Source organism: Echinococcus granulosus (genome assembly GCF_000524195.1).
Source record: "Echinococcus granulosus chromosome Unknown EG_S00075, whole genome shotgun sequence".
In the NCBI taxonomy this organism is placed as follows: domain Eukaryota; kingdom Metazoa; phylum Platyhelminthes; class Cestoda; order Cyclophyllidea; family Taeniidae; genus Echinococcus; species Echinococcus granulosus.
Genome location: NW_020170455.1, coordinates 319,217 through 339,569, shown reverse-complemented (window position 1 = coordinate 339,569; position 20,353 = coordinate 319,217). Strand labels below are relative to the sequence as shown.

General features: G+C 41.8%; 3 protein-coding genes across 3 annotated transcripts in view; 1 reads left to right on the top strand and 2 right to left on the bottom strand. All coding sequences in view use genetic code 11, as the record gives it.

The window, feature by feature from the left end:
• Positions 1–7,024, top strand: part of EGR_07371 (hypothetical protein) — a gene marked incomplete at both ends in the record, with an annotated part of 34,054 nt that extends 27,030 nt beyond the window's left edge. Inside the window, 9 exons of the mRNA XM_024496620.1 lie at positions 33–861; positions 1,000–1,433; positions 1,476–1,749; positions 2,227–2,291; positions 4,750–4,842; positions 4,933–5,025; positions 5,136–5,488; positions 6,341–6,417; positions 6,840–7,024. Of these exons, the coding sequence (XP_024348999.1) occupies positions 33–861; positions 1,000–1,433; positions 1,476–1,749; positions 2,227–2,291; positions 4,750–4,842; positions 4,933–5,025; positions 5,136–5,488; positions 6,341–6,417; positions 6,840–7,024 (2,403 nt within the window). The remainder of the gene's footprint in view (positions 1–32; positions 862–999; positions 1,434–1,475; positions 1,750–2,226; positions 2,292–4,749; positions 4,843–4,932; positions 5,026–5,135; positions 5,489–6,340; positions 6,418–6,839) is intronic.
• Positions 7,025–8,146: 1,122 nt separating this feature from the next.
• On the bottom strand, positions 8,147–10,690 carry EGR_07370 (hypothetical protein; the record flags this gene model as incomplete). The annotated part of the gene is made up of 8 exons (XM_024496619.1): positions 8,147–8,293; positions 8,373–8,459; positions 8,505–8,568; positions 9,429–9,667; positions 9,983–10,114; positions 10,150–10,273; positions 10,349–10,532; positions 10,579–10,690. 8 exons carry the CDS (start codon positions 10,688–10,690, stop codon positions 8,147–8,149), a joined length of 1,089 nt encoding a protein of 362 aa, XP_024348998.1.
• Positions 10,691–12,313: 1,623 nt separating this feature from the next.
• On the bottom strand, positions 12,314–16,599 carry EGR_07369 (V-type proton ATPase subunit A isoform; the record flags this gene model as incomplete). Its single annotated transcript, XM_024496618.1, has 15 exons — positions 12,314–12,410; positions 12,482–12,653; positions 12,753–12,870; positions 13,010–13,174; positions 13,306–13,404; positions 13,445–13,496; positions 13,534–13,701; positions 13,790–14,175; positions 14,459–15,035; positions 15,155–15,237; positions 15,314–15,440; positions 15,859–15,956; positions 16,111–16,337; positions 16,372–16,450; positions 16,483–16,599. The coding sequence occupies 15 exons, from the start codon at positions 16,597–16,599 to the stop codon at positions 12,314–12,316; spliced, it is 2,565 nt and encodes an 854-aa protein (XP_024348997.1).
• Positions 16,600–20,353: the final 3,754 nt, after the last annotated feature.

Here is a 20,353-nt window from a genome sequence, read left to right as displayed (position 1 = left end):
GTACACGTTCCATCGGGATGTCAATAATATAGGTTCTGAAGACTGAGAGCATACAAATTCGGAAGTACCCCTTATTAGAAGATTTGAGAAGTTGTTACCACGGCAGTTACTATGGTACCATCCTGCACTCACAACAACTTCTTGTTTTGGTTGAGGAGGACCAATCACGATGCCCATGGGGCGTGCGCGGCCATTCCATCACCTCCCATACCGAGTTCCACGAAGAAGGTGATGATCAACAACAGTCAGAACCACAGCTGCAGTCCCAGGGGCAACAGCAACAAACAAACCAGCCTTCTAACCTTTTCAGTGTCGGCGAAGATAGTAGTCTTCCAAACACTACCATCGCCACTGGGGAGCCATTTGTTATCTCTCCACCAGTTTGCTCACAACCTCAACGTCAGCTTCCACATGAAGGTGAGGAGCTTGAAGTGGAAGACGTAGAGGAAGAAGAGGAAGACGAGGATGACGATGAGGAGGAGGAGGAGGAGGAGGAGGAGGAGGAGGAGGAGGAGGAGGAGGAGGAGGAAGAGTTAGAGGGAGAAGGAGGCGACTTTCTGGCTGTCGCCTTGCCGACAGTGCCAGATGCGGTGGCGGAACGACAGTCACAGCTCTCGCTGCAACTTTCCGCTTCATCCTCCGCCGCACCCGTCGCAGCCATAGATCCTGCGCCAAATGTCGCACTACTAGCTCCCTCAACGCTCCATCGGAGATTTAATTCACAGCTCCTGGTTGCATGGACCTCGCGGGATGAGAGTCCAGTCAAGTGGCTAACGGATGCGTCTCCTACGGCTGACGTGACTGTTGGCACTGTTTCGAACATCAGTCCGACCATGCAAGGATATCAGATAGCTCCATCGAGTATGCGTTCATGTTTAATATGGAAGTACCCTTCTTATTGGCATTAGTGGTAGTCGAGTCGTTAAAGTCCAAAACGTCCGTTTAGTTAAAGATACCATTTGGCTTTCATTTATCTTAAAATTTCGTAATCTTTTGGAGTAGATTCACGAAAACTGACTCTCTCGATACAACCGCAAGCGGTATGCTCCCGGCGACGTCGACGGGCTTTGACAACGTTTGGTGGATCTCTGGACTCCCTACCCGGTCAGACCAACGGGCAGCCCACTGCAGTTTTCAAGCGCGGATCTTACGCTGTGCCCAAAAGCTTCCAGCGATCTTCCTCCACATCGTCCTTTCTCAAGATTCCCACCATCACATCCAACGGCGTGCCAGACGTCATGGAGGCCCCTATGCCACCGGTAAAACCGCCACGCCGACGCCGACGCTTCGAACGCAGTCTAGAGTTAGGAACTCAGCAGCCACCTAACCTGTCTTCGAGAATGTCCAGAAGCAGCTGCGCTCTCGTATCTCCTCCTGAAGCTGACAAAGCTTCTTCCACAGCTGGTATCACTCCTGAACAACTACTAATTCCAGTAAGAGCTGGCTCTTACAGAATTCTCCCTCCTTTCTCCAAGTTTGTTGATCTGGTTCTTTTTTATCAGACGCCATCGGAAACTGCCTGGACGACCTGCCAACGTCAGCTTAAGTCTCTTCAGCAGTCATCGATGCGAGTAATAATGACTAGTGCACAGGCTGATCGTCTACGTCTTTTGTTGACCAGTTTAAGGAACACCTTTTCGGGTATGCTTCGTCGCACAACTCTCCAGGCTGTGGAACTCGCAAATTTGGCCTTCTTTCGATGTCCACCGAGCAGCGATCTTGATTCCGAAATTCGGATCTCTAATTTAAGTAGGCTGCAGATAAGTTGCGTCATTCTGTTCTTGAGTCATCTACGCAGTAAGATTTACTATCAGAATGAACTCAGACGGTGATGAAAATTTTGCATTTTTATCATTAAAGGAGATTTGTATGGTTGAGGTTCATTTTAAGCGAAATTCAGTTTAAAGTTGGTCTGGGGGAAAATTGCCTTGGTCTACTGTTCGTCTTTTTCTCCATTCGTTATCTGGTCTAGTGTTGTTGCTGCTACTACTTTTGATTGTCTGACTCAGAGGAGAGTTAAGTGGGATTTGTAGATTCGGTAGTTTGTGCAAGATTTTGTTTATTTAAGAAATTGCATTCGAATATTAGGCAGGAGAAATTGAAGAGACAATTATCTGAATGCTTCCTCTTCCAATTTGTCTAAATTGTGTGCAAACATTAGGCGGGAAGGTTTGAGAAAGTAGCGAATTTGTTCCTATTCATTTTAGCTTATTTTTATTATTTCAGACAAAATTGCCGCCATTATGGGCGATGCTCTTCCCGTGCCCTTCTTTGCAATTCATCCCAACAGCGTAAGCTTCATTTTATTAGTTCATTAGAAAGCTGGGCTTTTGAGTTGCACATTTGATATGCAAAGCTCCGTTTTGACATTGAGTTCAGCATAACCTTGGGCAAACTTTCGTTATTCGCCCTCTTGTGGTAATTTCATGGGTCAATGAATTCTGTTACACCAAAACTGTTTATGCAAAGTGATTTGCTGGGCACCAACACTGACTTCAGCTGTATATACACCTATTCGCTCTCTCTTAAATCCGTTTCTTGAGTAAATTCATCTTAATTGGGATATTTGCCACGTTGAGACAGCTCTTCCGCAAAGAAATCGCACGCGAAATTGGGGCCAAGACTAAGATCATTCTCTAAAAAGAGGCGTCGCCAACCACCCAAATTGTCTGTTTCCTTTTTGTTCCTGCTTTGTTTCATTGTCGTACTTCCGAATCACTAACCTTTAAGCACTCTTAACTGTCTTTTCCTCGAAAACTTCATTAAAGTGCGTTAAGTGTTAAGGCTATTTGTTGTTAATCACCCTAGCTGATTGTCCTTTCTGGATTTGGTTGATGTCCCAATGTTTATTTGCTTTCCCAGAAAAGTCAATCGTTGAGTCTTAAAGATTGAATTTGAATCCACCCCACCCTCAAATGTTTACCATCATCTACACTTGATAATCAACTGCCCTGTGCTTAGGAATGAGATTCTAAATCCTAATCAATTTCCATTTTGATGATAACATTATTTCAAAACATTTTTACGAATGAACGCTTCATACACAATTGCTATTCTAAAGAGGAATTTTCATCTCCTAAACTTGTTTAAAATGATTACAATATTTGGGACGGATGAAGTGGAGATCGCCTTTGAAAGGCAGTAATTGAATGTGAGGATATGGAGCTTTTTACTGCGATTGCAATGGCGAATGATGCATTTTATACGTCAGTGGATAGGTGAAGCATATTAGGTGATCAAAAAGTTCGGAAAACTTTTTGTAGAGGTCGCTGCTATGACCTGTTGTAACTTTTGGATACTTCGTAACCAGCATGCACTTTAAAGCACGAATGGGAAGCGTCAGTTCGTCATTAGTACGGTACTCTTTACAATGCCCTTATATCACTAGAAGCCGGTTGAATCTGGTTGATGAGATTTAAACCTATTTGCCTTACGAGTCCAGTTTAGTTCCCTTTCATTGGTGTCGATGCAGAAATTTCTTGCATAGCCTGTTGTGTAGCGCTCGTGTGATATGTGATACTGAACGCATTGCCCAGAAATGGTTTAAACAGTGTAATTCTAGCTGTGAATGTATATCACTTTCAAAAAGAGTCTCTATGCTATTCTAATGAAGAAACACGTGTCTAGAACTTCCATCACTGTTTGAAGCGAATAACGAACTACATCAACCGGGACGGGAAAGAGGTCTATCAATTTGTCCTCCACCTCTTAATTTCGCCTTATAATATGCACCGCTAGGAGACGAATTTTTCTGTCTGGTTTACATACAACGAGAAATGTTCTTTTTATTTCCAAATTTATTAAGCAGGCGAAAACTTCGTTAGCTGTTCCCAAACTATCCACACACTACCTCCTGGCACTTGAGGCACTAAACACTTCACCCCTAATAAATCAAGTGTGCTTTGTTTGTGGCGGACTGTGGACTCAATTGTTCCAAATGAATTATTCACTTGCTGAAGACCAGACAATTACACCTGACATCCATGTACTCCATAAAACGCGATGTAACCGGAAGGTGTGCAAGAACAACTTCCCCATTTGAAACAGGCAGCATTGGTTGTGAACTTTTCTTTCATGGCAATGCAAGACCTCATTTTGTGTTGTAAAACTTGCCCATGAGAGGCTTTGCACTTTGTGATGGGGGGAGAGCGATACTGGCTAATCCCAAGCCACATCTTCACTTCTACTCTTATCCTCACCTTTAACCCCACCTTCCCTCCAGTCCCAACCCTCATCCGCCATATAGCTCCCATGCTATCGCTTCGTGTGATGGTTGCCATCGCTTAGCTCTAGACAATTACGTGACTACATGTGAAATAAAAGCTGAAAAGTGAAATGGAAAAGGAGGTGATTAGGGCCAAGACTAAAAACTTTGCTTCTAAAGCCAAACCGTGTTATGATGGTGGCGCTTGCACCAAGCTTGCTTTCCATGGGGAGGATATTACAGGTTTTAGCCTTTGATTATTCTACCTACTGAAATATTTCGAGGAGCTCCCTGTATCTACCTAGTTATTGTCACTTTTAAATCTCACTAAGAATTTGTTTACCTGATAAAATAAATTTTAATTGTTATTTCCACAATTTAAATTTTCTATCCAGTAAATTCGTATCACGATCCTAAATCTGGACGATGGGGTTATGCTTTCCTTAGAAATATTAAAAAATAAGAAAGGAAATTAAGCGCTTAGCAAAAAGAGAAGAAAAAACTGATCACATTAGTGGATCCTGATGTCTGTCATTTGACGATAGGTCTCTCTTATCGATGAGCATTCTGTGAGTCTGTGTCTGGAACTCAGCACGACCTACGAGGAATGGGAGGAGGCGATGCGGAAACTCGCTACGGTGTGTCTTCCTGTTGCATATTTATTTTGAATAAGGGTGGGAGCCATCTCTACCATTTAAACCAAGCATTTCTCGTTCGTGATTTTCTAGACCTGCAAATCCACGGCAGCATCTGACTGGCTACAGGTTCGTTTCACTATCATTGATGCCTCTGAAATAATCACCGCTATCACCAATACCACCGTCACCACTAACACTAACACGGAAATCACCGAATCCAACTTCATCACTGAGGCCACCACAATTGATATTTTTTTTTCGTTTTCTCTAATGTTTTTCGCCCTCCTCATTAGCACGAACGCATCTGCCGCGACCTTCAGGAGGTGCTTCAACGCCTGCTACTCTTCTTCCGTTCCTCTGCTGATCTCCTCACCTCTGCGTACCGTCACCTTGTGGACTCGTCGGTCGGCGTGACCGACTTCTCCGCCTCCGGCGTGGAGCCGCTCTTTGCCCGACTGCGACCCTACATCCTCACACCTCCACCGTCATTGCCACCTAACTCTCAAGAAGTCGGAGGGATGGAGGCGTGGAGAGCACGGTGTGCGCGACTATTGCTGTGGCCTCCGTATAATTCTTTGCGCTCTGAAGAGGTGGATGCTAAGCGTGCCCTTGCGATATATGCTGCGGCTATGAAGTCTACAGCCCCGTGAGTTTGAAAAACTGGGTATTCAGCTTTGAGAGTGAAAGGGATAACAAGAACACTTTATAGGTGTCATCTACAATGTATAGGTCACCAGGCTATTTAAAACGACACGCTGGGTAAAACTGATCGTGGTTCAGTGTGCTTTTATCCTCTCTGTTTTTAATTTGACCAGTTCAACTATTATTCAAAAATAAGGAAATTTAATTTTTTTCCTGAGATTTCCTCACTCGAGCCTTATCTCTTTGAGCTCAATTAATTTGCTTGCGTCAAGTTTTGGTAAAACCATTTACCGCAAACTGATAACTGGTCGCATATTTGTGACTGGATGGGAAAGTTGGGATGGTGCGATAGTGGGGATTGCGTTAACTTATGTTTGTGTTCAATGATTTGTTGATTCATGTTTAGTAAACATTCACAAGGGCACCTAACACTCATTTGGCTTCCACACAACACCTCGAATCGTCTGGATTATAGTTGCGGTAAATCGGCTCCACGATTGATGCCTGGTTCCCCGTGGCTGTGACAGCAATCGGCTTGACCCCTTGGACGCTCGGCATTTGTCACACCAGGCGTACGGTCATTTTCGAACGCCTCCATCCACTCGGTAGACGATGACTCCACGAGACAGATAATTTTGTTCACTCACTTTAGGTCATGTGTGCTGTTGACACGTAAATTTCATGGCAGTGCTATTCGTTCCACTCTAGTGCAATTTACAAATTGGTTTCGAGACTGTATTCACCTCGGATCTGACAACATTATTGTTAAACTACAAAGCCGAACGATTAATTAATCCTATTTTCCCATCGTCACAACTACATCCGTTTACCCTGTCTCCTTGTTTTCCCATTGCAGTATTTCAATGGATGACATTATGACCGTCTTGGAAGCCTGTTGTGAACATCTGTGGACTGGGGCGAATTGTAATTCCGGTAGGATTTTTTTCCTGTTTCCGCATACCTGGAACCAATTTAACAAGTTATGTTTTGAGATGGGTTGCGTTTTGTTCGAGGTTCTTAAAGGGGGCACTGAGTCTGTCTCCTTGTCCAATTTTTCGTCTAATTTTTTCGTTCCTTTCCTTAAATCGCTAATTAATGGCCAAAAGTAGGGGCGAACGGCTAGCACGAAGGTGATCGTGCTCTCACTTGTCAACCCTACCCTGCTTTCATGCGCTCTTTGATGTGTTAGTTCTAATCGGATAATTAATGCTTACTAACCATTTCAACAATTGGATGCTGAAACAGTTTGTGCTAGAGATTCCATTTTTTTATAATCCATTTGCTAGCTGCTTTTTTCTTTCAATCTTTGGGAAATGCTTCAGTTCATTCACTCGTTTTTTTTCTTTGACCACCAGGCGTGGCGCTGATCTTCGCACAAGGTCGGGCTATCGAATTGCGCCGATTTGAGGCGTTTGCGGTGGCGTCAAAGAAGACATCGACGCTCTTTTTCACCACCGACGACTTTCTTGCTTCCGACGGTGAGGCAACATTGCCGCCACTGGAATTTGTTGGTCGACTTCTGCGACTTCTCGAAGCTTAGAGATCAAATTGCTGTCGGTTACATTCCTCGGCACTCGAGAACTGGACTACCTCATTTATTCGCATTGTCTCTGTCTGTTTGTCTGAATGTCTGTTATACGAGACACCCTGTCTATTCGTCAATCCATCGACTGGAAGTGTTCAATGGAGCTGTAGTTGTTATTAATGATAGCCGAAGGGTAAGTAGGCAATGGACAGAGTAGAGTGGTTTTATTTTTGGCTATAATTGTTGGACGTTAAACTTTAAATGTGAGACTCATTATTTTTCGGGCTAAGTATTGAAAAAATAAGTCTGGAAGTAGTGTCATTATGGGTGCGTTAGGCGAACTCGGTGCCACCATTGTGGGAACTTGAAAGAGCTTGCTTACTTGTGTAAACACCTAAACAGATTGTATTCCATAGCGATATGGAATGCAAGTAAATGTAGCCACGGGGGATCAATTAGGCAAAATTAGGCCTAAGTGTTGAAGCCTCGTGTACATCGACAGCAGAATTACCTGTAGGCCCCTTCTTAAGGTGTAATTCGAGAGTCAAATAGCCACGTTAGCGTCAATCTTCCCCGCTACTTTATTTCGTTTTGAAACAGGCCGAGTCTTAATTAGGATGATCGAGGCGAATTTGGATGATTGTTTTCTTATCTATGGTTCGTTATCCAAAAACTAGTTTCGTTTGTCGCACCCGATCTTCGTTAATTTATGAATGGAAGACAGCCGTATACACTCGAATTGTTTACATTTTTTTGGAGATAAAGAAAATTGAATAGTTGTGCAGTGGAATCCATTGGTGAAGTACTTTCCAATGTAGTGGTAAAATCTTCCCCGTTCTTGGAATCCATGGTCAGTTGAATTTCGAATTCAAGGCCAGAAATTGAGATTCCCCACTTGTTTGCCTCCTTGCATCCGGTAAAAACCAAGTAGAACTTCTGGGTGTCTATTTCTATTGCATTTCCGAGTGAATTCTAGTATATTAATCCATAGTTTTGCGTATAATAGCTGGTATTTACTGGACAAACGCTCGAATTTTATCGGTTTATCGCCTTCATTGGGCAAAAATTGGGAAATAAAATAGAAATTCGGGAATAACAGTGGGCCAAAGTATCAATTAAACACATAAATCATTAAAGTCAACCGCTGAGATGAAGTGAGTCGCGCAGTTTCGCGATCTGATCGTCTAGAGCTGCCAGACCCCTTCGAAATTGCATCATGTCGGCAGTGCGCAGAGAGCTCAGTGAACTCGCCGAGGGACTGCGATTTTTCCCTTCAAAGTTCTTCTGGAAGAAAGGAACACGAAGATGGTCCTAAAAATCCTAGGATTTTGCATTATCAAGCCAAAAGACAGGGCAGACTCACGGTTTGATCACATCGTCGCGACTCCACGGCTGAAACACTGGTAATGTTGTCATTGTCGATGTCTTCGAGACCTTCGAAAGGGACTATCTGTAGGGGGTAAGTTAGGAGATGTCACACATACAGAGCTCTTACCGTTGGCGTCAGGAATAGGTCACTGTTTCGAGATGGACACCGCAGAAAGGTGAGATTGGGTGGACTGAAAAACAATAACATCAAATAAATGAAGGGGACTCATGTCAATGTCTTGTGGTTCCGCTTTTATCACGTGTGCAATATTTGAATGGACCAGTTGGTTATGACAAAAAAAGTTCCTAAAAAAGTTTCAATGAACATCTGAACTCACGATGATTCATACGAGAGGGGCTATTAATGCTATGCCGAATTTTGTGAACTGCCTTGAACTCAGGTTTTGAATTATAGCCAACAAGGGAGACAGACCCGAAATTGTCCTTAAGGCGGCTTCAAATAAAGGCAACAATCGGAGGTGCCGGCAATGTTATGCTACTTTTTTGGATTTCAGGGCAACTAAAAGCAGATTGAGCACCAATTGCGCTTCGAGTGACGGAAAATGTTAAGCATTTTTGGATACGGTTCGGTGCCATGATCATAGCTTGTCAAGTGCAAAGATAAAATGTGCTTTCTAGTACTTACTTGTACTCATTTTGCAAAATTTCGGTTCGAATTGGTGAAAGTGGATCAAGCTTATTTGCTTAATGGGCTAGAGATGTGATTGAATTGGCTTTTTATAGTAACATTTGGAGGGGATGTGGCATGGAGCGTCAGAGCTTACTGCCCAGAGGTGGCTTAGGTAATTTGAATTTGGTGGTGGAAGATGGAAATATATATGTACATAACGATTTCAAGACATCCATACCTTGCAAAGTATTTAGGAGCAATGACTATTTACCAGGCCGGCGCCACAATTTTACCCCTTCAAACATTACCTAAACCAATACTCATGAGAAATCAGGCTAAAAATCTGACTGGATAGATCCAAGACCACATAACTATTCAATAGACTTTGATAATTGAAGTTTTATGGAACAGAACCCTTACCTGCCTGGAGTGTGATGAGGCAGGGATACGTGGGAGACTGTGCTGCCTGCGGGATTTTCAAACAGATCTCCTGCATTGGGTGCCCGTGTAGATGAAGCTTGTGACAGTTTTGTGGTGACTTTTTGCACCAGGCGACCCAAAGAAGTCAATTGAGCATCCTTACTGGCTAGCTGATGTCTCAAATTAGCGTTCTCTGTAACCAAATTCCTCAATTGATCCACCATCGCGTCCAAATTACTCTAAAGAAAAGGCGGCTTTAATCACAAATCTACTGTTTTAGGTGTAGTGTCATTTGAAATTGCTGCTTAGCAGCTTATTTTTATTATTGGCATGGACTTTCACCAAAATAAACAATTCGTACAACTGGCTAGGGAGCATTTTACGCAAAGCAAATTAAAGACGTGAGTGGCTTAGCCCGGTTAGCCAATAGGAAAAGTTAAAGAAAATATTGCTACCACCAGTCGAAATGCAATAAACACTGATTGCTATTGTGCGCTATTCCTACGACAGGTAGCGATGTTAAAGAACAGGAGTTTGGAGCATTTGATGTTTACTTTAAAAGCTAACTCCTTTTGGTTCATCTCGAGGCGCTGCTTTTCGTATTCCACCTGTTGCCTGTTCAGTGTTAGACTGAGAGACTTCAGTTGCGAGCTCAGATTCCCTCCCGTTGTAGACTGAGCACTAGTCTAAACAGATGAAAGCGGTGAAAATTAAGGTATACCATGTCAGAATTTTTCACTGTTCTTATTGATTGAATCGTTGTCGACGTGGTGCCGTTCAGGCTGTAGGTTGATCCAGGAAGGGTGCCGTTGTTCTGTTCCAGCTTTTCGAAATTTTCTGCATGACTATGATAGTGGAAAGAAAATTTATGAAAAAATATAACTAAATAAGAAAATAGGTCCATTTTCCGAAGATCTTACACAGGACTGTACTGCACACCAACTTCGACATCGCAAGTCGTTGAGGACTGGACAGATCGCGTTTCTGTAGGGGTTTGGCATGCCCGACTAGATTTCGCGACTTGTGGATGCACTAAATTGGTCTTCAGAATACGCGATGCGGCTTCTTCAGCGTCGTTTGCGAGGAATTCCAAATCTGCATCGCCTTCAAAAGAGCATTACCATAAAAATACATGCAGAAGTATCCTTACGAAGAATTTTCGCTACAGATTTGATGCGTTGAAGAAGATTAGCAAAATCTATTGGCGATTCCAGTGCATCAGAAACTGTAGGAAACTCTTTAGATAGTTCCTCATCGATCATTCTTGGAGTGGATTTTTTCGAAGAAGACTTAGTAGTACAATGAAAATGAGAGACTATTAAGCATTCTACCACATTCAAATGTTGGCATATGTTACCATTAATGGTTTATTATAACAGCAAACCTTTGAGGAATTCGGTATACTAACAGAATTCGAGACATTCCTTTGTTTACTTGAGCAGGGTCTGATGATTTTGTCAACAGCAGGCTGACCTTAAGGTGTTTTTTGTTAGATAAAAGGAGGAAGCAAATACTAGAAATGTTTTTGTAGATGCTTTGAATTATATCCTCGCTAACAAGGAGATCGTTTAGTAATCGAGCGCAGTCCTTTTGGATGCCGGTCGACAGGGCTGGCCTCCTTGCTGGTACTTTGCGCGTCAGTAACTGGCGTGTTGTGGTTTGCCTTTTTAGTTCAGGCTTCATATTCTTTCATACAGCATCATGAAGAAAATAATGCTTGAAGTAAATAACAGTAGCAGAAGTGTCTTTATTTTGCATAGTTTGTCTGTTACTGTGCGCCATATTCGCATCATAAATGAAAAAATCATGGCGCATAATATCAATTATGATTGGGAAAAAGCACGAACATTGTGAAACAGAAATAACTGCAGTACCAACAACCTAAAGCGGTTTTGTAAATGCAGGAAGATGTCTTTGGGTGTATATTTTTAGATAAACTAAATGAATATCCAATAGGTTTCGTTGGTAGCACTGAGGTAAAGCACATTTGAATGTGAAAATTCATAACGTACTAGAGATAAGACAATCATACATTAAAGTAAAGCTATGCTAAGGTGATCCAAGTTAGGATTTTGAACAGGGGTAATTGAAGAAGTAAGTCTCCAGAAGAAAATAACTAGATTTGGGAAGATTAATTAAACGAAACGGTGCAAAAACCCACGGTCAAGAGTTGCAACAAGCGCGCCAAGGCATGTTATACAAACCTGACGCATAATAACAGTTGGGACCTTGAATGATTATGTTGAAGTAGAAGTTGGTTGAAAGCACTAATTATGCAAGCAAACTCCAGTGCAAAGTCGAGTTCAAACTTACTAAAAAATTAAAGTTGTATCTAGTCCAAACTTTGCTTTCAGGTAAGTAGTCTGCATAAATGGTAATACTCGTACAGTCCCAACTTCAGTAGGTAATTGACCGTTTCAAACTACTTCCTACTCGAATAATTGCCATTAAAAGGTGCATTTAAAAAGTCAAAAATGAGTCGAATGTCTAGAAATGGCCCTCCCCAGTTCCCAACCAAGACATCACTTCTCTCCTGGCCGTCAATTTGAAACCCCTATTATCGATATTTACCGTCCCTTTACCATGCGACAAACCCGACGCCTTGACAGATAGACCCTACACCATACCATTGCCAAGAAATTGCTCCTGAATTGTTGTAATAAGCATAACTGCACCGTCTCAAGGTTATTTTCAAAGAGGCAACCAGTTCAACGTAGAGGCCAATGTAGCGTGACTGAGTATCAGCTTCAAAAACAACCAAAAAACAGTAGACAGCAAACACAACACAATCTTGAGTACACCAAATTCAACGCAGATTAACGCTGACAACACTTAACATTGAGAATAACACCCGTCACAACGTTTACTCAGTCTAGTTCACCGATCTAGGGTTCAGTAAGGGGAAGATTGATATATGCCTTGAACGAGAAAGGCTCGAATAGGTAGCCGGTCCCCGAGTAAAACTTGTTTTGAAATTCCACCCTACAATGAGATTACATACATGATGCACATAAGCACAAAGTTGGCACAAATTTTCCAAAATAAAATCGTACCAATGCAGCCGTATTGCGTGAAGGAAAGCGGATAAGCCCTCCATCATAACAAGCACACCAACAGTTAATCCAGCCCATGCGGCAAATATCAGGAATAGGAGAACACTTCCATAGTAGGCATCAATTTTCAATCCGATTTGCATTACCATACTCCAGAGCACTTCAGACAGTTCTGCAAAAAAAACATTTGAGTGAATAAATGACCACGAGACTCCGCGCTTTCTTTGCTGATGAGATTGCATTTCTAATTACCAGGTAAATGAGGACTTACGAGCGTGAGCCAGACTCAGAGCCCAAAGTCGAAGGTAGGACGCCGTGTTGGAAATACATCCCAAACAATACTCAATTGTGTGAATAGCCGAATACACCATGCACTCACCAAAATTAAACTGAAAGTCAAGAATTTAAGAATTCTTTATCGCCAATACCGCCCTGACTGCAACACTAGCTCAGATCACTTCCAGATCTATTAAAATTCATAAACCCAAGTTTTCCATATTTATTTCCATTGTGTTCTGACAGGCTTACATGTTCCAAGCTGCCATCATGATCATCCGTAGTTACCACTTGCACTGCAGAATCAGTATCTGGTCCTTTTGAACCCCCATTGCCTTGACTAGCATCACTGAAGTCTGGTTTTGGTGGCCTCGGTGGTGGTGTTGGTTTGGGTTGTGTGCTTTGATTCAAATCAACCTAGAAACCAAAAAGAAATGTAAAGTAGTAAAGGAATCGGTTTTATTAGATATCGCCCCAGGAGGGGTAACTATTAGAGTGTCCAGCTTTTCCCCCAAGATTTTTAAAAGAATAAAATGAGTTAAACTCACACTACGCTTGAAACGCCATCGCAGAATGAGGGGTTTTGACAGGAGCATCCACGGTATACACACCAGGGCAACCAGCATCAGAAGTGATTGAATAACAGCCTGGAGGTGAGAAATGAGGTATCCAACTCTAATCACTCACCTGTCCTCCGTAAAACGGATCACCAGCACCTCCTTTTACCTCATAGTTGAACCTGAACATGTTGATAAGCACTAGGAAGGTAAGAATACAAATGTGCCCATTTACTCAATAGGAGACTGGGTGCTGTAGCGGCCTCATCAGCTGTGTAAGCTCCCCATTTGTAAAAAATGATAATCACAAGATAGCCAAAAATGGAAGCCAAAAATAGCAGTTGCGGCAGGGCTTCACACCATATCGATAGCGTGTTGTTGAAGAATCTTTTCAAAACATTCAACAGCAAGGTTAGTTACGACAAAATCCACTTGAATCATTTAAGGCTGTGAATATTATTGTGAAACAACTAACTTGTGGTTGAAGAAGCTCAAAATAACCCCAAACATCATGTGAAGAACAGCTAAGATGATGGATATTTTCATTTTGAGCGAATTCATGAAAGGAATCTTGTTGTTGGAGATCTGCCAGACCGGATCAATGCCGAAGGGATACGGCTGACCGGCGAACATCTGATCGGTAATGTTCTCCGAGGTGCGCGGTTCAAGTTGGAGGAGGCTCTTTGACGAAATGATGTGTTTGTCGTAGCCGGGGTACCACGAAGACCCGAATAGATTAGCTGACTTTGAGAAAATGTCGTTGTAGATCACCCCGGTATAAATAGAAAAGGCACCCATTAGAAGTATCACATAGCGACCGCCGAAGAAGATGTCAAACACCTCGTCCTTGATTTTCATGGCCTTAAGACCGGAAAATGAATGAATAACGGGTTAAAGGAGAACGATGAGTGAATGACCAATTAAAGGGAGTGTAAACGCTGCATAGATCTAATGAGGTGATGCATATTTATTATCCTTAGGTCAGAAAGACGATTAGGAAGTGGAAGAAAGGATAGATGGGTGGATACGGGAGAAATAAGAGGGGTCAAGATAAATGGGTGCACGAATTAGTAAGTGGATGCACAGACAGATAGGGATGGATAATTAACAGTGTTGAGATGAATTAATGCAAAAGTAGACTTACAATCAGACGTCTCTCCCACAAAGCCATCCACAGTCCAAATAGAAACATAACCAACCCATGTCCCGCGTCACCAAACATCACCGCAAAAAGAAAGGGAAATGTGATCAGAGTGAAGAGGGCCGGATTTACCTCCCGATACGTTGCCACTCCGTAAGCATCGACAATCCCCTGAAACGCCTCAGTGAACTTATCCGTCCTGTGGAATGTCGGAGGCGGGTCTTTCGTTGGCATAACATTGAGGATGGGCTGGATGGTGCTACCCGACTTTTGCATGCCCCGACATAGAGCTAGATTGATTTGATCAAGGTCACTGACCGCACACCAACATTCCCCAATCATGCACTTGGTAGTGACGTCCAGGTCGAAGAGGTTGAGCGTGTGGTAAATAGCTTTCATTTTGCGCACTCGAATGAACCAATTGTTGAGGTTTTTTGCCGCGGCCTCAAGAATTCTCTGACGGTGTTGTTGCGTTTGAGTAAGAACGGTTTCCAAATCATCGATCTTTTGAACCACATCAATCAGCATTGTCCGACGATCGGCCGCAGACTCGGGGCAGGGGTATATTGTGGCATGAAATCTGGAAAAATATTTAGAACAATAGTAAAATTTATTTCCATTTTTTTTATATTAAAGAAACCTTCAAACAATTTGAGCACATAGTAGCATATGATTTTCTAACAGAATAAATGTAATTACCCTTCACATATTTTGGTCACTCGCATTTTGAGTTGGTCACCTTGGAAGAATATTATGAACACGGTTTTGTAAACCTCCTCACCCTAAAAGACAATGGAAGGTTCGAAAAATTGGTGTTTAACTATGCGACATCAATCTTAGAAAAAAGGTACTGAGTACCGTGAGTAGGTCCTCTATGGGCAATTCGATTTCAGCTTGTTTGAGGAAAACGTTCCCGCTGCAGGCACGCCATAGCATCCGCTCAAAAGCGGGTAAATTTTCGCGCAGGATGACACCAGCAACGGAACTTAAATTTGGGAAATCGATGGGATGAAAATGGTGAGTTTGCAAAAGCCGGAAATGGACAAGTTGACAACACTCATTGACAACAAAATAGCGAAAATAATAAAATGTTAACAAAACCATTGGAATCATTTAACCAAATGGTTAACAAAGGGTTCTACTAACACTTTTAGGCGGCCGAGTTGTCGACATGGTTGAATAGACATGGCAAAGCCATCCTGAAGGTTTCACGACACCAAATTGAATGAAGTCCCAGAGCGCAAGTATTCAAAATCTAGCGGACATGTGCAGCTCAAACCTTGGATCTACATCTCAAATCTTATTTGTGTTTCAAGTTTCAACGCCATTAGGAGATTTGTGATATATAATGCATATACAACAACAAAGATATACACATGACATCCATGCACAAAATGGCGAACCCTAAGTGCATTTCAGCACCACTGTATGTGGTCTGACCACCTTCTTCTCCAAGAAGACCTAAATTCTCGTCAGTAGCAAAAGTTGGCGTTTGATAAGCCTAGAAAATACATCCAATTCAAATCATGATCATATTGGAGGTGTAAGTCTAGGTTGTTATTTGAACTATAACACCAGGCAATAGGCAATAAAGTATTTGCAACAAAAAAATGTAGGAACGCGATCATGATAGCTTATCCGAACAGTTAAATTACCTCGTCAAAAAATATTTGCGTTTTCCGCAAAAGATGCTTCATTTCTTGAAGCTCAAAATAAGTTTGACGCAAATTTCCAATGCTTGCATTTACCTCCTTCGTCTCATTTTCCAACTTTTCAAAAGTAGTTTCCATGTCAATCATCTCTCTTGGAGCTGGTGATTCAGGAACTTCCGGGCTATCATAAAGTTTCAATTTGTTTGCTTGTATCTCATTCAGCATAAATCCTAAAGGTATTCATCGGCTAAAGATAAAGCATACTTAGTTTGCGCTCCATTTCATCGCATCTGCGAACCTCATTGACAAATTTCCGTTGAAATGCATTCCTTTCAGCATTCGTCTGTGGAAAAATGATTTTACTGAACCTCTTACATCGCGGAATTGCACAACACCAAGTTCACCAAGTTCCACAATACACATGTACGCAGAGTCAATATGCAAAAACAACTGGGATAGCTGCATCTGCTCGCTTCGAAACATCGCACCCATTATACGTCTTCTCAATTCACGCAGACCAAAATGGCCTTCAGCCAAAGTGCCACTAGAAACTTTCTGGAGAATATAAACAAAATCACGGTTTTTTGAATTTTGCTCTCTTAGTATACACTAAAATCTAGCCACTTAAATTTAAATAAGTTTAAACCGTTTTACACAAAATGGAGGCTTTGCAGTAAGGTTTTTTGTTGGTACATTTGAGCTATGGGGGAGTAGTGGTTTGGTAGTTTGTTCTACTGTACGTTTAACTTCTTAGACCCTTTGATCTCCCCATGTTACATATTTTCTTACCTTAAGGTATTCGGGCCATATCAATGGACTTCCAACTCTTCCGTACTGTATTGGTACCTGTTCTCCTATACCGTTATGAAATAGTAGGAGTTTAGCAAAGGCTTCTTAGAGCTTAACAGAAACATCTTTTTCATAATAAGTATTTTTAGAGGTTATATTGAGCGAAAATTTTTGCTTAGAAAGGCTATCCGATACTCATAACCAATGCTCCTAAATTATGTTGCAAACACATTGTGGTAGTGGGGAGGCATAGGAATAATCTCATTACCAAATGGGCGTATTTAATTGCTCTTTTAAAGCTGTTAAAATAAGATGAGGCCTTCTTGGTAGTTTTGTTGGGTAAGACATTTATGGATAATAAATTTGTGCGAGTCCCTTCCCATTGCCGTGCAAACACAATTCAAATCCACCATGGCCTACGATACTGTGCTTTCGTAATTGTCTTCTTTCCTATTAGTTTATGCTAACATAAGATGCCGAATTTAGTCCATGAAATCTTTATTCGGCTCTAAACAAGATGGAGCTTTTTACCCAGGTTTAATTCTTTGTAACTTTGATCACTACTTTTATCCTCGTCGATCAAAATTGTAGGGTACTACGATAGAATTGTTTGTTTATGGGTCTTTATCACTCTATTAATCGTAAATTTGATCCATTATCTCCCTCACTTGCTTAGTGCCTAAAGCAATTATTTGTAGATCGCGCTTCCATCAAATGTACCATTTAACTTGGCACAACTTCAGTTTATTCCCAACTTGTCATTTTTTTGAACACGCTTTCAAGCCTTTTTAGTGCACCGAGTCTTCTCCGAATTTGCAACGGACTGTGCTAATACTGGAGAAGATTTACTGTCAACCTACAGAAAAGCTGCAGGCTAGAGGAGTGCCTCCCCGGTTACGCAGCCAGGAGGAGGTACGAACCGTCGCAACTGGGTGGTTAGGTGTGTGGTTAACACAAATTCCGTTCCGCAACAGTTAAAACAAAGCATTCTCTCCAATCTAGGGACAAGAAATCTGGTAGGATTTAAAGACTTTTTAAGGTTTTACCCCCAAAAGTCATAATTTTTTTAAAGTAAGTGAATATTTAGGTGGACTTTGTTGTTGACACTGATCATCAAAATTTTATCAAGCTTATTTTGATTCCAATTATTCAGACTCACGCAAGTCGCATTGGTTATATTAACCCCTTAACGAAAGTGTGAAAAGTGAAAATGTAGAAAAAATATTTCTAGACAAAACAAGTCTTGAATCTTAATCATTTGATGCTCGATCTCGAAACATCCAAAGAGAGGTTTTAAGTCACCTGAATTCTTACTTCTTAAGAAGCCTATTTTAAATCTTCAAATTAATGCGTTGCTGCACCTTTTTTTAGAAATAGCCGGGTGAGTGCACAAACAAAGAACATAAATTCAAACGCCCCCAGTCGATGGCCCGGCTAAGCTGGGTGCCAAGATTTGCAGTTTCCGGACAACTTCACACAGTCAAAACTTGGACAACAAAAACTGCCCCGCGAAGGTGCATTTATTGGCGAGTGGATGGCGAACAAATGGAATTCGCGCCATCCGAATCACGTGATATGTCCCAAAACAGTGTATTCAGTTAGTCCACACTTCCATAAGAAAATAATACCGACCTAAGTGTTGGCGCAAATAAGTGTTTGCAGGAGGTTGTTGTTCCTCCTTCGATCTCTCATTAAATGGTGGAAAGGGGATTAAATTGCCTTGGAATTTATGGACTGCTCCGAAAGAAGACGTAACACTCGGGCAGAAAATGCATTGCCGACCTGTAAAAGAGCTTAGGGGCTCCACTACTGTACCTCCACTGGGCGCCTTGGTCGCCAGGCCACGGCAGTAGCCCTTAAGCTCTCCTTTACCAAAACTAATTATTAAAAAATCAATTAATGTATTGAAATCCATCATTAAACCAATCAAGAATTGATGTGTATTAGGTGCGTTAACCCAGTCTATTCTAAAGGAAAAGGAGCCACTACATCCCACTTTTGTTTTAATGTGTCCCAGTTTAACAGTGTCGCATCCATTTAACAATAACCTCTTAATAACTTGACTATTCAGAATGTTAATTAGGAAAATAAAAGGAAAAAGGTGTTTTAAGTATCTTATGTTCCCTTAAGATGCCTTGAGCGCTCTTTTTTCATTGTAGGCTGCAATATAGTTTGCTTCAGACTGATGCTTTCGCTCCATTTTATTCGCATCCATGGGAATTTTGTTGGAGTCATAATTCAGTATTTCGTTCACAGCACTAAACCAGTTTTTTACAATAATTGACGTGCATTATTTTATCTTTTAAAAGTGATCGTTAGTGTTCCTCCTGTCGGCTAACTTTGACTCCCCTTGTCAGGCTTGAGTTCGGATGGCGTGGAAATGGAAATAGTGGAGTTTAGTTGGATGCGTTAATGTCAGTTTCAGATGCACTGAAGTAGCGGTAAGGGTTTGCTACGGTTTTCTTTGCTGCAACAATGGAAATTTGTGAACTCAACACTGCACGCTAACACCCCATACCACACAATCATTTCCTGTATTGGTGCAGTGCTGGGTAAAAAATTGTTCCTCCAAGGCTAGAGTGCCACTCGGTTAAGATTTTGCCAACGGGTCAGTGATTCACTAAGAGGCTGGGATGCGTAAAATGTCTGACATTTAGATGCTTATTCACTGTCCATAAACAAATGCGCAAAACCGTTTTAACTTAGAGCAGCGGATGGCAAAAGTGCCACGCTTTCATCTTGTAATAGGCTCTGTAAAAACCATTAAAAGCGCTGAAATTCCCTTGCTTTCTGCAATCAAATTCAAGGATCCGATAACCAATTTGGCGGATGACCCAGACCCGACTCGGCATGAGCTGCAGCCGCCAGTGAGGGTCCAAATGTCTAAACAATTTAAAATGCATTTTATTGGCAATAATTCTGAAGTGCAAGTTTGAAACAAAGTGGTTTTATGCTTATGTGTCCAAAGTTAAGTTGGTGATTCTAAAAGGAGACGAACTTACTGATACTTACAATTTCAGACGAGTTAATGCAACAGATAAGGTGGTTTAATTTACTTTAAATACCTCCAGGTGAATAGGCATATAAGAGTGCGTAAAACGTACAATCAAAGTGTCAAAATAAGCGAAATGAATAACGAAGGTCTTGCTAAACACTATAGAAAAACATTTGATATCTTCATGTGAGGGCTAGTGTAAAGTTTCTCCCACGCCATTTGTACTTTTGCTATTTGGAATTAATATTTTGATAGTTTATGCCAAAATCGTCTTCAATTCTAGCGACAGCCCTCCCCCCAGCACCGAACGTCGGCCTTTCACCATCAGCCCTTGGCAGTGTCTCAACATCACAAGCCTGCGAAACGTCAAGTACAGCTGCCTATGCACACATTCGTGGTGGACGTGGTGTAATGCCTCATGAGAGTGTCTTCCATAGCATTTGCTTCCTAAATTTGACCAAA